At 37.9% G+C, this 14717-nt stretch overlaps 1 protein-coding gene across 2 annotated transcripts in view; it reads left to right on the plus strand.

Annotated features, from left to right (window-relative positions):
- Nucleotides 1–14717, plus strand: part of LOC122401203 — a 96554-nt gene that overhangs the window by 23742 nt on the left and 58095 nt on the right. For both annotated transcript variants that reach the window (XM_043403185.1, XM_043403186.1), the window contains one exon: nucleotides 13948–14090. In XM_043403185.1, the coding sequence (XP_043259120.1) occupies nucleotides 13948–14090 (143 nt within the window). The remainder of the gene's footprint in view (nucleotides 1–13947; nucleotides 14091–14717) is intronic.

The raw sequence follows: 14717 nt of genomic DNA on the forward strand, positions 1-14717 counted from the left end.
ATAAGGTCGAAATGTATACGTTAACTGTTCCCTGTTATCCTTATTTTTAGTTTGCTCTTCGTACCTTATCTGTCATTTTTTCGAATTATCCTCGTTTCAGTTCCAGAGATAAATCACACGTTCCAACCCTACTTTTTCGGACGATCCGTTAAGTTTCTTGCGTTCCCCTGGTTAGATATGTTAGAGATTCGAGGGTATAAATTGTGTTGGATGGTGGAGCTAAAAGAGTCACAGATTGGATCTACGATGCTTTATCGAGTCTGCAATTTTACGATGGCGGTCACGACGAATGATCAAAAATGGAAAAGTAGATTATTCCTTTGACGATGGAAGATGAGAAACTCATAAATCGTGCAGTTTATCCTAATGATAAGGAATTCGAGATCGTTCTGTAACTCGTTCCGTGGCAAAAGAACTTGGATAACCGCGGAAACTTTGGGAATCTATAATGGGGGGAATAAATTGAAGAGTCCCTTCTCGGAGTGTTTACTCCCGAATAATCAAGTTAAGTTAGTTTACAAGAATTTACATAGAGCATCTGTAGATACTGTAGTGTATCTTAGTAAATCCTTGCAATCATTTAATACCGTTCTCCAAAATATTCGAAATTGGCTTTTGCCTCCGCGTTGGGATACACCGAGTTGGGATTAGTGTTGCATTATTTGACGTAATTGTCTCCTCTGTGTACTTTAAGTTAGTCTGGAGGAATCTATTCGGCGTGTCTGTAGCTTAGACTACGACAATAAGCATTCCAGCGAATCAATTTAATACAGTTCCACGAAACTTCAATCCACTTGAGCGTTCGAAATTTCTATTAATTTGTAAAAATCCACCACATCGAATATAATTAGCTTTGAACCTCGTTGAATTCCTCGATTCGACCATTTGGACAATTTAAGGCAGTTTGTAAGAATCTAGTCAGCACATTTGTAACTACGATAATATATCTTCGAAACTCGTGCTACGAATTCGTGTAACGATGTTTAATTAAAACAAAGTTGGACCCTTCGGAACGACTACGGTCTTCGCCCTAGTTTAAGCTAGTTTGGAAGCAACCTTTGCATCGATTCTAATAGTTTTCTACTTTGATTCGAGTATTTAGTCAAACTTAAAAAATGTTTGTAGCATTTTCATAGTTTGTTCAAACTTCAAACGTATTCTTTTTACACGAGTTTAATTTCTAGAACGCATCAGTCTACCAATGATATCTCTCTAACCCATCTAACATAGCTTGTTCGGAAAGTTCCCACTAGTTTAAGGTAGTTTGAAATACCCCAGTCGATGTGTCTCCAGTTATCGGTATTTTGACAACCTTTGGAGCGCAGCTATCTCCTATAGTTTACGCAAAATGAAATTATCCCGTATCTAGTTGACTGCTTGGACTTCAGTTTAAGTTAGTTTGGACTAGTCTAGTCAATACGTTCGCAGACGACCATAGACCATGTCAATAACTCTTGCAGTGAACCGTCTGCATAATACAGTCCAACTTGAATCGAGTTGGATCCTTTTGCTCTGTCTCTTTGGACCCCGTTAACTTCTCGCCGACACAATTACATTACGTTTAATAAGTTTTCTTGGGCAGTTGGACACAGTCTCCAATTCCGATTCTGTCCCATTTACGCCTGTTATTTTTCATTCTGTCCGTTCTGTCATCGTTACGATCGAAATATTGTTCCCGGAAACCACCTGACATTTTGATGGATGCCAATTATTTTTCACTCGTTCTTCTCTATTTCTTTATATTAATTTTCTTGCTCTTATGGATGGCTCGGCAATAATTCTTCTTTCTTTTACGACTGTAATTTTTGTTATTAAATTTCTTTATGAATCTAAAAATGCCCAACTATTTAAACGAGTGCTAAATAAATGTCTTTTTTTATAAATTGTCTACATTGTGAGAATTCAGTGGAGAGTTTGTGCGTGGAATATTGAATCGGAAACTTCCATTATGACGATCGATGATCGAATTCTTTCGAGCAACAGCCGTTGCTTTTCGTCGGGTGTTGTAGCACGTTTTTCGGTCAGGAGTTACTGAAATAGAAACAGAAACAGTAAGAACGCGGTTGTATGGTATGGCAGAAGGAAAAGAAGGAGCGAGTGGTGGGTGGAAAGGGGCTTGGGGGTTGGGTGGGTGAGAGAGATTCGTTATTGATTCGAACTCGACACAGCTTGGAGTACAGTCGTAGCAGACTGTATCGTTCGTGTACGAAATCGACTGACACAAACGCACGCAGAAATGGCCCTCCGAACGAATGACGGATGATCGCAGCCAGTATCGGCAAACAATCTACGGAAAATCCCGTTACCAGCTCTAGAAGCAACAGTTTCTGATAGAAATGTGAACAATCATGAATCGAAGCACCCTTTCAGTTACGATTACAGCATTTAAGCTATAGGAATTAATTAAATATTAACGAGCACTCGAATATACCAACGGTTATTTATTAATAAATTGATACAGAACGAAGAAAATATAATTAAAAATGTAATTTTTGTTCGGTTTAATTGGCCTCTGTTATTCCGATGCAACTTCTTTTTTTTCTACCGAGCGCATCGGCAAAATACAATTGCACTTGTTTCTTTTTAATGGATTCCAGTAATTGGGCCACTTTATATGTCGAGAGCGAATATAGAAAAAAATTATGAAAGAAAATTTTGTATGTTTCAATGACCTCTATTATCCGACTTTTCCCCCTTTTCCATCGGCAGCGTTTAATTGCACTTGTTTCTTTTAAATGGAACCGTATGATTCTTTTACATATATCAATCCCTCGGTTCATTCTGCGCGCAAGAAGTTCTGATTAGGTTATCGACAACTTTGCCAAGAGTACTCTAACAGATACTCCATCCTATTTTTAATATTACGAGTAATCGAACGTTTCTGCATTGCATTTTAAACGTTCTCTTACATATTCTCCGATACTTTTAATTAATTTTTTTAAATATCTCTCTTTTCAGTGCGTTTTATTTTTTAGAAATATAAAATCACTCGCAAAATGCATATTCTCGACGCACTTGGTTAATAGAGGTTATTAAATTTAGTATTAAAGAATTGTATATTCATATCGAAGAGTTGATAATTATATAAAAATTTCCAATTTTTTACGCTTCGTTTCTTTCTACAGACTTTTCGTTTCTATGCGAGAAGCTTTTTCACGCGCTTCGGTGTCGAATGTTGAATTGCCCTCGCGAAGGTGGCAAGAGAGAGGATTGTCTTGATGAAAATTAATTGAATACTCGAAGACGTCCGTATCCATTCCACGCGACGTGAAATAGTATCTTCTTGCCGTACACTTTTCTCAAACGTCAGGCTCTCGCTCGGGCGAATTATTAATAAGTCTGCGAAAGAAAAGATAGCCGAGGTACTCCTCGTTCCTCGCTTTTTCTTAAGCGGCTGCTTCCCTTGTGAATTAATAATTAAACATTAACAAAGAGATACTGTTTCCCGATACTCTTCCTGTCTACGCTGAAACATCTCCACTCTCGAAAAACTCGCAGGATTAAAATTGCTTCCGAGCTTCTCGCGAAACAATTTTCCCTTCTGCTGACAGTTAAAGGAAATCGGGATTTTTCGTTGTTATTTTTTAAATAAATTATCTTATATATAATTAATAGTAATTATTAGTTACAAGTCAATTATGTTATTTCTTGAAATTCGTAACAAATTCTTTCAAATATTTCGGAGTAATTACATAAAAGATGGCCATTTTTCTTTTGGATAAATATTTACAATATTTTTAGTTCGACATTGAATTTTTCCAAGTGCAGAAAAAAGCAAATGAATGTACACCTGGGTCTCTTTTTATACGGTGGATGCACACTATAAAAAAGGACCGTGTAAAATAAAGGACTCGTGCAAATAACGCGTATATGTTTCAAGAGAATTAAAAAACAGAGCTGCACAGTACAACGAAGAGAAAGGGTATAGCCGAATAAGGGGGTCAAATGTGCCCCCAAACCGAATGGAACGAGCCACGGGTCATTCGATAGCAAAAAAAAAATAACCCCTGTGTGCAAATTTTTAACTTGAAATCTCGACCGTGGGGGTAGTAATGGGGTGAAAACGAAAATCATGTTTTTGCATTATTTCTCTTGACCTATTGAGTAAAAAAATGTAAAAAAATTCAGAGACATTTCGGGAACCGGGGCACATACTTTGGGAGATTTTCAGATTTTTTGATTGAAGAACCAGGTAGTGAAAAATAAAAAACAGCAAAAAATGCCGAAAAATGCCGATTACGTATTGAAGGAGGCCCGGAACTACTTTTATACTTTTACAGTAAACAGGTATTACTATTACTATTACTCTCAATTTTTTTCAGATTTTTCATTTTGGTGCGCCGCAGTGAAAAAAAATAAAAACCGAGTTTTTCCTCGTTTTCTGCGTATTAGAGTAACTTACACGTTGAATTTTTATGCATCCTTCAATATATAAGTGTTTTGTAGACTGTTTAATGTTTCTACACTAAGCAGAATTACATAACAATTGAAACAAATAAAATAATGCCAACCATTGGGTGTATATATCCTAAAAAATCAACGATATTTTCAACGGCGTCGATGGCGCAGCGTTAGAGTGTCCGAATGCTGAACCGCTGGAAGTTTTTTTACCGTAGGTTCGAGTCTCTCTTCTGGACTTAGTATTTTTTTTTCTTCGTTATTTTTTTTTTCAAATTCTAACTATATAACAATGCTTTATATTTATTTATAAATGTTCTGATAGCATTTTACAAATATTTTAACCTGAAATATGTATAAATATAGTTTTGGAGTGTTTTTTGCGTTTTTATTTTTTTTGTCAACCACGATTATTGTTTAACATCTCTTACACTGAAATTAATGTGAAATGTTAGTTTTCAAATCTCTTACCTTTGACTATTGTGAATGGATCGGAGCAGAAGATTGTATATTGGCTTACTATTACTTCTTCTCGCCCTTCGATCAAGCAGATCTTTCTTTCTCGTTCTCTTCCTTTGATAAATATGAATGTTTGCTGCGGCGTCAGTATCTAACGTAGACATGTAACGGTTATTATCCTTTCCTTACTGCTGGTTTTAAAGATAATGGAAACACTTGTAGGACCAACCTCTACGGACCATGCCAAGTAATTATGTATAAATCCCATCGCATACAGTAGCTTGAACTGAGTAATTAAAAAATACATTGTGAAACCCGAACGCGACAATCACCCATTGACCTGAACGGTCTGGGACCCCACCCAACGAACCTTTATTTCCTTCGTAACGCAGGTAGGACAATTAATCATTTTTCCCCGTGGTTTCCATCGAGCAATGATACTTCATTCAAAAATAAGCATGAAACGATCAAACTGGTACTTAAAAATGGGTTTATTAGAAAAAAGTATCATTGGCAGAGAGTGGGTTAATAGATTTGGCGTGGAATGGCCCTTACATGTCTACGTTAGATACTAAAGCCGCAGCAAACATTCATATTTATCAAAGAAAGAGAACGAGAAGGAAAGATCTGCTTGATCGAAGGGCGAGAAAAAGTAATAGTAAGCCAATATACAATCTTCTGCTCCGATCCATTCACAATAGTCAAAGGTAAGAGATTTGAAAACTAACATTTCACATTAATTTCAGTGTAAGAGATGTTAAACAATAATCGTGGTTGACAAAAAAAATAAAAACGCAAAAAACACTCCAAAACTATATTTATACATATTTCAGGTTAAAATATTTGTAAAATGCTATCAGAACATTTATAAATAAATATAAAGCATTGTTATATAGTTAGAATTTGAAAAAAAAAATAACGAAGAAAAAAAATACTAAGTCCAGAAGAGAGACTCGAACCTACGGTAAAAAAACTTCCAGCGGTTCAGCATTCGGACACTCTAACGCTGCGCCATCGACGCCGTTGAAAATATCGTTGATTTTTTAGGATATATACACCCAATGGTTGGCATTATTTTATTTGTTTCAATTGTTATGTAATTCTGCTTAGTGTAGAAACATTAAACAGTCTACAAAACACTTATATATTGAAGGATGCATAAAAATTCAACGTGTAAGTTACTCTAATACGCAGAAAACGAGGAAAAACTCGGTTTTTATTTTTTTTCACTGCGGCACACCAAAATGAAAAATCTGAAAAAAATTGAGAGTAATAGTAATAGTAATACCTGTTTACTGTAAAAGTATAAAAGTAGTTCCGGGCCTCCTTCAATACGTAATCGGCATTTTTCGGCATTTTTTGCTGTTTTTTATTTTTCACTACCTGGTTCTTCAATCAAAAAATCTGAAAATCTCCCAAAGTATGTGCCCCGGTTCCTGAAATGTCTCTGAATTTTTTTACATTTTTTTACTCAATAGGTCAAGAGAAATAATTCAAAAACATGATTTTCGTTTTCACCCCATTACTACCCCCACGGTCGAGATTTCAAGTTAAAAATTTGCACACAGGGGTTATTTTTTTTTTGCTATCGAATGACCCGTGGCTCGTTCCATTCGGTTTGGGGGCACATTTGACCCCCTTATTCGGCTATACCCTTTGAATCGAAATATTTTCACGACATTTCCCGTCGAATAATCGGCATTTTTTTAACTTGAAATATGTTACGAAATGTCTGTTAAAAAATAGAAGGAATACAATGTAAAACGAGACCCAGGTGTTTTGCATGTTTGCAGTCAGAAGTTTCCTATACAAATATTATCTGTTCCTTGATATGGACGCGCAAGGTATCTGTAGACACAATATATCAATTCAGGGGCACAGGTTAAACAAAAATATTGCAACAAATTTATGCTGTGCGCGAACGCTATTTATACAGCTCGCAGAATATGCAAATATAAACACATATGTAATTTGAAATCAAATAAACTGTTCGATCTGGGAATAAGAAACGTGTATCACGAAATTGTTTGAAAATATTCGTACGATTTACGAGGGCTTGATTTACGTAAGAACGTATACAAGTTCTATCTTGGACCGGATCTCGATAGTAAAATGGTGTCGGGAACGATATTCCTGTGCGTCATTGTTCGAGTTACAATCGTTGAAATAAAAATCGCGACGAAGCGAAAGCACGCGTCGTGTCTCTGTGTATTAGAGACGATTAATTTGCAGTGGATAATGATTAGGTGCGAACTCCCACGAGGTCAATATCGTTTAGACTCACGTTCGATTGGTTTATCTGGAGTACCTAGAAATGATCAGTAGCGAATCGATCGGTGGAAATAATTAGCCTTATCGTGGTGCAATTTACCGTGTTACTTCGCGTTACTTCGTTTCGCGATCCGTTCTCAAGTACACTATCGTTACAAAGTTCGCTGTCGCTTCATTTTTAGCCGATTAAGTACTTTTACATACTTTTTATATAGTCTCTGTATAGTTCATAATCTATAAATCGTTATATGAAAGTTTTTTTTACTTCTATTAGAGATATAAACCTCTTCACTATAATTGTAAAATTATTGCAAACATCTCCTAACGAGTTGTGTTTGTTTATTTGCTTAATTAATAGTAATGTGGATTACTTGATGACTGGGTCTCTTTGTCGTTCAAGTTAAAGTGGTCTGCTTTTTGTCGAAGCAAAGCTGCCATAATATCACTGTCGCAGAGTTTCAAAGTATAAATCATTGTAGCGCAATTAATTCCAATAAATCAAGAGACAGAAAGAGAACAAATAATTTTATTTAGTTCAGTTTTTATCAAGCGACCGCAGCTTGTATACAGATGGAAGTTCGATTTTCAGCTTCAATTCTGTAACTCCCGCAGATATCGACATAATTCTAACCCAGGCCGTATCGAGTCACTTTATATCAAGACTTGGACATAAAATATTTGAAACAGGAAATGGAAACTCAAATACTCTTTTACTTATATTTCGAGAGTAATTTCGTTTTATGTCGAAGTATACGTATTCTATATTTTTCACACATGCAATTTGCATATTTCAAACGTTGGATATTGAATTATCTTGGGAACCAAACGCCCTAAGCGAATCAGAGTCAGGTTCATCAAGAAAGTTGTCGAAAGATAGGCAGAATTCAGCGACTAGACGAAATCATGAGTGCCATAGTCCCGCGTATGGCGAATCCATATCCATTTAACTTCTCTGCTTCCGTTTAGCATGATCGCGTTCACGGGTGAATGAAACCTTCGCTTCGGTCTTCCCATGAGGGGTTGGGGGATGGAAAGTCGTGGAAAGTCGTCAAGATTTTATCGTCCATGAGGCCACGTTCATGGTCCCGAATGCGCAGCCTATAGGAGCACTCGAGATTCGCTCGCGGAGTCAAGAAGAAAAGAAGCGAAGACGGGAATATTTAAAAGCCGTAGGTGGATGAAAAGGGAGAGTTCGTAAATAAAAAAGCGAAGGGTATGTTTACCGTGAGGCCTGAAGGCTCTAACGCGCGCTAAAAATAGAAGTACAACCTTTTCGACGGCCAAAAATTCATAATATCTAGCGACCAGCTGGCTAGCAAACGGTCATTTATGATTCTAGTTCAGATATCCATGATAAAACTTCGATAACAAAGTTAGAAATCTACTTGGAAGAACATAACAATATTCCTCGCTTTTAAGACAGAATTTCACCCCGCCCAGATGCAAGTCGCTGATGTTCCCAGCAATCTGTGACGTTTAAGTACTTCTTGACTGATTTTCTCAATGAAAAGTTACTAAATTAGGTACAACTATCGATCATTGATCGACTAAGAGTACTTTATTCGGTATTCGAATAATCCTGATAAAGGAACTAGGGTTTTTCACGCATCGATGCAATATCCATCGACAGTCTGGTTAATCCCCGTAACCGTTGCAAGTGACTTCGATTATCTCGTTTCGAAGCATGTCAATAATGAAACGAACGTCAAACAATGTCGGTAAGCGAGAGAGAAAATTTATTGGCGAAACGGTGTTCGCAATAGTGCGCTGGTTCGCTTCAGAAAGGATTAAGAACGGTAGGTTCACGGTTTGATATCGCTATAAGCGGGACATTATGTTGTCGCATTAAATTATGAACGATGATGGATCACTATGGCGGACTATCGAGCGACGGGCGCCTTTAGGAAGCATAATTCACGTTTTACGTCCCGCTCGAGAGAGAGAGATTACATTTCTCTCGAACCACTAACAGCCGAGAGCTTACGGTTCGACGATGCATCCGGTCGAGGAACAATCATTTTCGTACCGAGCTTCGAGCAACAAATAAAATATGAACAACCGTACTACGCGTTGGTCGTTAAATGAACAAAAAAATAAATTTCTGTACCGTTAGTGGTGTGTTGCTTGTGAAATATTTTTTAAAAACTGAGGATTAGTATTAATATAAGGCAGTATAAATTGCAAGAATTGAACTGTAGAAACAGCTTTATTAGCAGTTCTTAGGAACTTCTTGAACGATGATTATTTACAAGATACAGCTGATTTAACCGCAGACTACTATACATGTAATTATAACTACGTTAACTACTCAGCGTTGAAACCTAATTATGGCCTAGTCCTGGATATTAGTTTTCCATGTTAACGAACTTTACTTTGTCGGGTTCACTCTCAATAAATTGCTCCAAAAATCAAATGCATGGTGTCATTAAATCTTTTGGGCAATCTAATAGAAGGGGATCGTGAATTTGATGGTTTCAGTGTTGCCTTTGAAATGAATTTTGTTAAGAAAAAAGTATATTTAAACCTTTGAAAGTTACGTGTACCTATTGCGTGAATTCTATTCTATTGATACACGTCTGAGAGTACTTAAGAATTGAATCGTGTTCAGGTTGGAAACTCGACGTTAACGATCCCGCCAATTTCAGCGCGTAACGTAGCAGCTTTATGATGTAAATAAGAGGTGAACAAAGTCACCGCGGACATTCCTGGAGCACCGGTACACATGGCGAATTTAAATGCGAGAGCCAAGCTTAGAGGTGTTCTTAAAATTCTAGCGCACACAGGGCTTCCCTCCATTGGGAAACGTCAACTGGTTTTCCGTCCGTTAGCGAGCCTCGTTTCTCTTCGTTGAAAGCACCCTCTGAAGCTTCAAGACCTGTCTCGCAATATTCGTGGCATTCATAATTTACGAGTTGCAGCCAAAGGAGCTGGGGATGGCGTATATTTTCGCCATTATTTTTTACGGTAGCATCGTTCCCATCGATCTTGGCACGCTGTACGCGTTCGATCGCGATCGCGATCGCGCATTTCCGGTTAAATTACGACGTTTTTAAATCGTGTTCTGGTCGTAAATTCCAAGCAATCTTCGCTGGATCTTACGTCGTTGTCTTTCTTTTAAAAAGTTGTCAAGACTTTTAAATGGGTGGTAATTTGTAAGAGAAATCCGAGGAAATAAAACGGACGAGAAAGAACTTCGTAGCCCAATTGTCGCGGTTCTTTAGGGGTCTTTGTTAGCGTCGTCTTGCCTTATTGCAGAACGAAATTGGTCCCTTCCGATTCGCTAAATCGGCTTGCCCAGACAGCATTTTCCTGTCATACTTTGCTTGGTAACGAATTTAAAAAATTAAGCCCCCGAGCAGAAAATTCATTCCATCTTTCAGCTTAAAAAAAATTTATTTAAATTGTGTTACTTTTGTTGGTTATATACGTTTCCGTATTTCCATTCAAGAAAAGTCTCCGTCCAGTAATAAGAAAAAATAAATAATTTATCGAAACTATTCACCAAGGCACAGAAGACTCTTTCCCATCAGTCCTGTAATTACATCTTGAAAGTTCTTCAATGGCACAACCTTAAAGTTTCGATAGATTGCTTCCTCCTGCAAGAATCCTCCACTTTTTCTTAGGGACAGTTCATCTCGCGATCGTCTTTATCAAACCGAAGCATTTATGCCGAGAAACTTTGCTCGAGCGGTTCGACGCTGTCAGAGATAATAATGAAAAATAGACGATCGATCGAATAAGAGTATTACCTTTTTTATACGACTCGACTATCTTCCCTAATTGTACACGGGGCTCGAGGAAATTTTGCATTCGTTTGCAAACTAGCAACAGAATTCTAATTTACAAATGAATTCACGACGACAGAATTTTGTATTACATTCGTCACGAATCCAATACTAATTACAAATACATTATGTGGTCCTTCGATGCCTGTTGATATAATTGTAAACTCTAGACTGTTAATTCGAGCATCGTCTCCTTTTTGTGGTCCCAAACGAGTAAACTGCTTACGTCGATTAGTTTGCAGTTCGCAATCTGTTATTTATATCGGGTTTTCCAACGAAACCGAAGAACTTTTCAATTAAATTTCAATCGGTGGGATCGTGTCGTCGTAAAATTACGGGAACATGGCGTGGCGAGGGATCGTATTTCCCACGGTGAAATCTCGAATTGTACATCGACACGAACGCGATGTCACGGGCTCGTCGTGCCTTTGACGGAGGAAAATTCGGGGCATAGATTAGCCCGATCGCGACGCGGTATCGTTAGCGAGGGCAGAGGTAGCGAAATTCGCTTTGGCGGAAATTAGGTAACGCAACCGATATCGGACCACTAAATACCCCTTTGCCAGGAGTAAAGCTCTCACCCCAACGCTCAAGGGGTGAGCATTCGCCCGATAAATAACATCGCGAGGGTTCTCCAAAGGCGACGACGACGACATTTTCCAAATTTCTTGAAAGAAACTCCTCGATCGACTTTGCCTCTTCACGTTATTATACTCGAAACTTTCGAGCACCCTTCGATCTTCAAAATTAAATTAACCTCTTCTCGTGAACAGCCTTGCTTCGTACTTTCGGTATTTTCAGAAATTTTAGCACTTCTAAAGAAAGGAAAATTGAATACGAAACGTCTAAGCACCGTGTGTTACATCAAACACTTTCAAACTAGATTTTGCCAAGGTTGCCTAAACCGTACTTTCGATATTTTCCAGAAACTGTAACGCTTCTAACGAGAGAATATTTTAATATGAAAGATCTGTGAGCAGCGTGTGTTACATCAAACACCTTCAAACTAGATTTTACCCTCCTTTGTTTGGCAGGGCAAGGATGCCTAAACCGTACTTTCGATATTTTGCAGAAATTATAGCGCTTCTAACGAGAGAAGATTTTAATACGAAAGGTCTATGAGCACCGTGTGTTACATCAAACGCCTTCAAACTAGATTTTACCGCGCGGAAAATTAGCTGTTGCATCGTCGAACATGAAAGTCGACCGCGTATTGCAAGCACACGCGGTAACGACGTTATTTAACTAATTTCAACTGTTTACGGGGGTTGGATTTAAACAGTCTTACGCAAACATTTTATTGATATAAGGGTGAAAATTATCATTGCGCTTTTCTTTCTGTGGACACCTTTTCAAGTTATTTTGAATATTATTGTGAATTAATTTCCGCGTATAACATAGCCACAGTGTTTAAGAGCATTTAAATTAATCAATCATAGGATAGAAGGGCCACTAACTTGGCCATTAGTAATTATGGAAAGTTAGTATCTCGGAAACGTAGTTGTAATCATTGTTATTGTACAACAGTATCTGTAGTTCCAGTGTCTCGCGTTACAGCAACTCACTCCTAGCCTTCGTGAATCGTTCCTTATCAACCTTTTACTCCGTCAAGCGCGCAGCAACTGCATTAATTGCTAAACACCGCTAATGAGAAACCTTTATCGTTGGCCCGTTGTTACGCCTTTTCCATTATTTCTTTGTTTCTGTATTTCATATATTACTGTTTATCTCCTCGTCTTAACGTTACAATTTTTTCTGCTTCTTTTTCCTCATTATCTCCATAGCTTGTTACGCTCTTCTTCGTAATTTTTACGATTCAGAACATAGCAGTCGACTCAAAAAATTATCTCAAAATTATTCATAACTGAAAGTACCGTATTTCGACAATTTTCACATACCCCAATAGATCGAACGAATATTCTTGCAAGGGGGTGAAATTTTCTCACGGGTCAGAAACGACCCACTCGCGACGTGAATCGTGAAAGGGTTAAACGGGGAATTGGAGACATCAGAGGGGGTTCAAAGCGTCTTTGTTTCGGCGAGTCGATGCAAAGAGGAGTCAGGACGAAGCAGGATCAAATTTAATTATTCAACGTTTCGCTGTTTGCAACGCGTCGATGTAATCGCGTATTTCCGTCGGGGTGACAATTTAATTCGACCGAAGAGACAGCGAAAACGCCCGGGAGAAGGAATTCGTTAATAAAGGCACATCTGGGCGAACGAGGTTGGAACAAATTCAGAAAACGGACTCGCGACTTGTCGGGGATCGCAACCGTCTTGTCACGTTGCTTCCCGCGTTTGAATTTCAAATTTTTTGACAGATTACGGCCGACCGTACGACGTCCCAAGCACGTTTCATGATTCCCCGGAAACGTTGGATTTTAATTGCTGCTGGTATTTCATATTGTAACCATTCCCCTCAAATCGACTTCGATTCACTGCCCACCGGAGAGGTAAATTATCATCGAAAATTTTGCGGAAATTCAGTCGAGTAAATTTTCTGCAATTTCTATTAGAAATTACGAACGATCGCTTTAATAATTTTTTAAATGTCTACTACGATTGTTAGAGTCGAAGTTTTTTATTTAAAGTATATTTGATAGTTTGTTCTTCCTAATGTACGTAGGGATAGATTTTTTGTATCGATTACATGAATTGATTCACATTCTATCCGCGGAAATGGTATGTAAATACGGCTGGTTTAATCGCGACCATCTCAATTAGCGCGGTTAATAGATTCTAATGGCCGAGGCACGTATGAGTGGATTGGTTCGATTGAATTTCATTTAACAGATAACCAGTCTGCTTCGTTACAGCAAATCGAATCGCTGATCCCGCTATAAAAGACATTTAACATCGCTATACTTTGTTGCACAGCGTGTCTCGTTCGAATAATAATGCGATTGCGTTTTCTTCGTTTTATTGGTCGCTTTAATGGTCGATGGGATCATTGTGATAATTTGCAATGGTGTTTTGAATTACGTGCTCCGGTCGGTCGTTTTTTTTCATTAGTGGTTTTACTGCTCTGTTTCAGTGATGGTCGATTGGTAGAAGGAGATCAGATATTGGCGATAGATGGACAACCACTAGACTCTAACATCTCTCATGAGCAGGCAATCTCGATTCTTCAGAAGGCACGTGGTCTGGTTGAGTTGGTCGTAGCAAGAAGCGCCCAAGGTAATTTATATTCTATATTTTTTTTTTTCTTCCTTATATAACTCGCCCTTCTGATCTCGTCGTCCAACCTTGCTTCGATCCGCCATTTTACTCGATGAAAAGAGATTGAATAATCCACACTCTCGCTACACCAGGATAAAATATTATACAAAAGTAGAATAACTTGAAATCAAAAGGTATTTAAAATATTTTAATTCATTCCGAAATTATCGAAACTATTTGAGAAAATAACGTTTCGAGAACATTCAGGAATTTGTTTCGTATTATTTCTTATCACAAATATGTATGCTGATTCGATGATTTGCATTGCAAAGTTCTCGTTGCAAACCCTTTGGTCGATAAATCCATCCAAAATATCTCGAGGATGTTATGGTAATATATCGAAATATGTACTAAATATGACTAGACACAATATTTTATTCAATAATTCTAAATATATGGTACGTGGTTTATAATATGTAAATATGGCTGTGGTGAAAATGGAGGGATCTAGGTATTTTAAAGCAGTAGCATATTTGTTGTATGCGTAATGTAATATTATTATTGTGTCGGAAGCTGTTTGCGATGCGCCGCCATTGTGATAAGCGCGTCGCGTACCCGTTTCCACGGTTAATGATGAAGTTACTT

This window comes from Colletes gigas, unplaced genomic scaffold, assembly GCF_013123115.1.
Source record: "Colletes gigas isolate AHSC1104 unplaced genomic scaffold, ASM1312311v1 Colletes_gigas_Sc00022, whole genome shotgun sequence".
Lineage (NCBI taxonomy): Eukaryota > Metazoa > Arthropoda > Insecta > Hymenoptera > Colletidae > Colletes > Colletes gigas.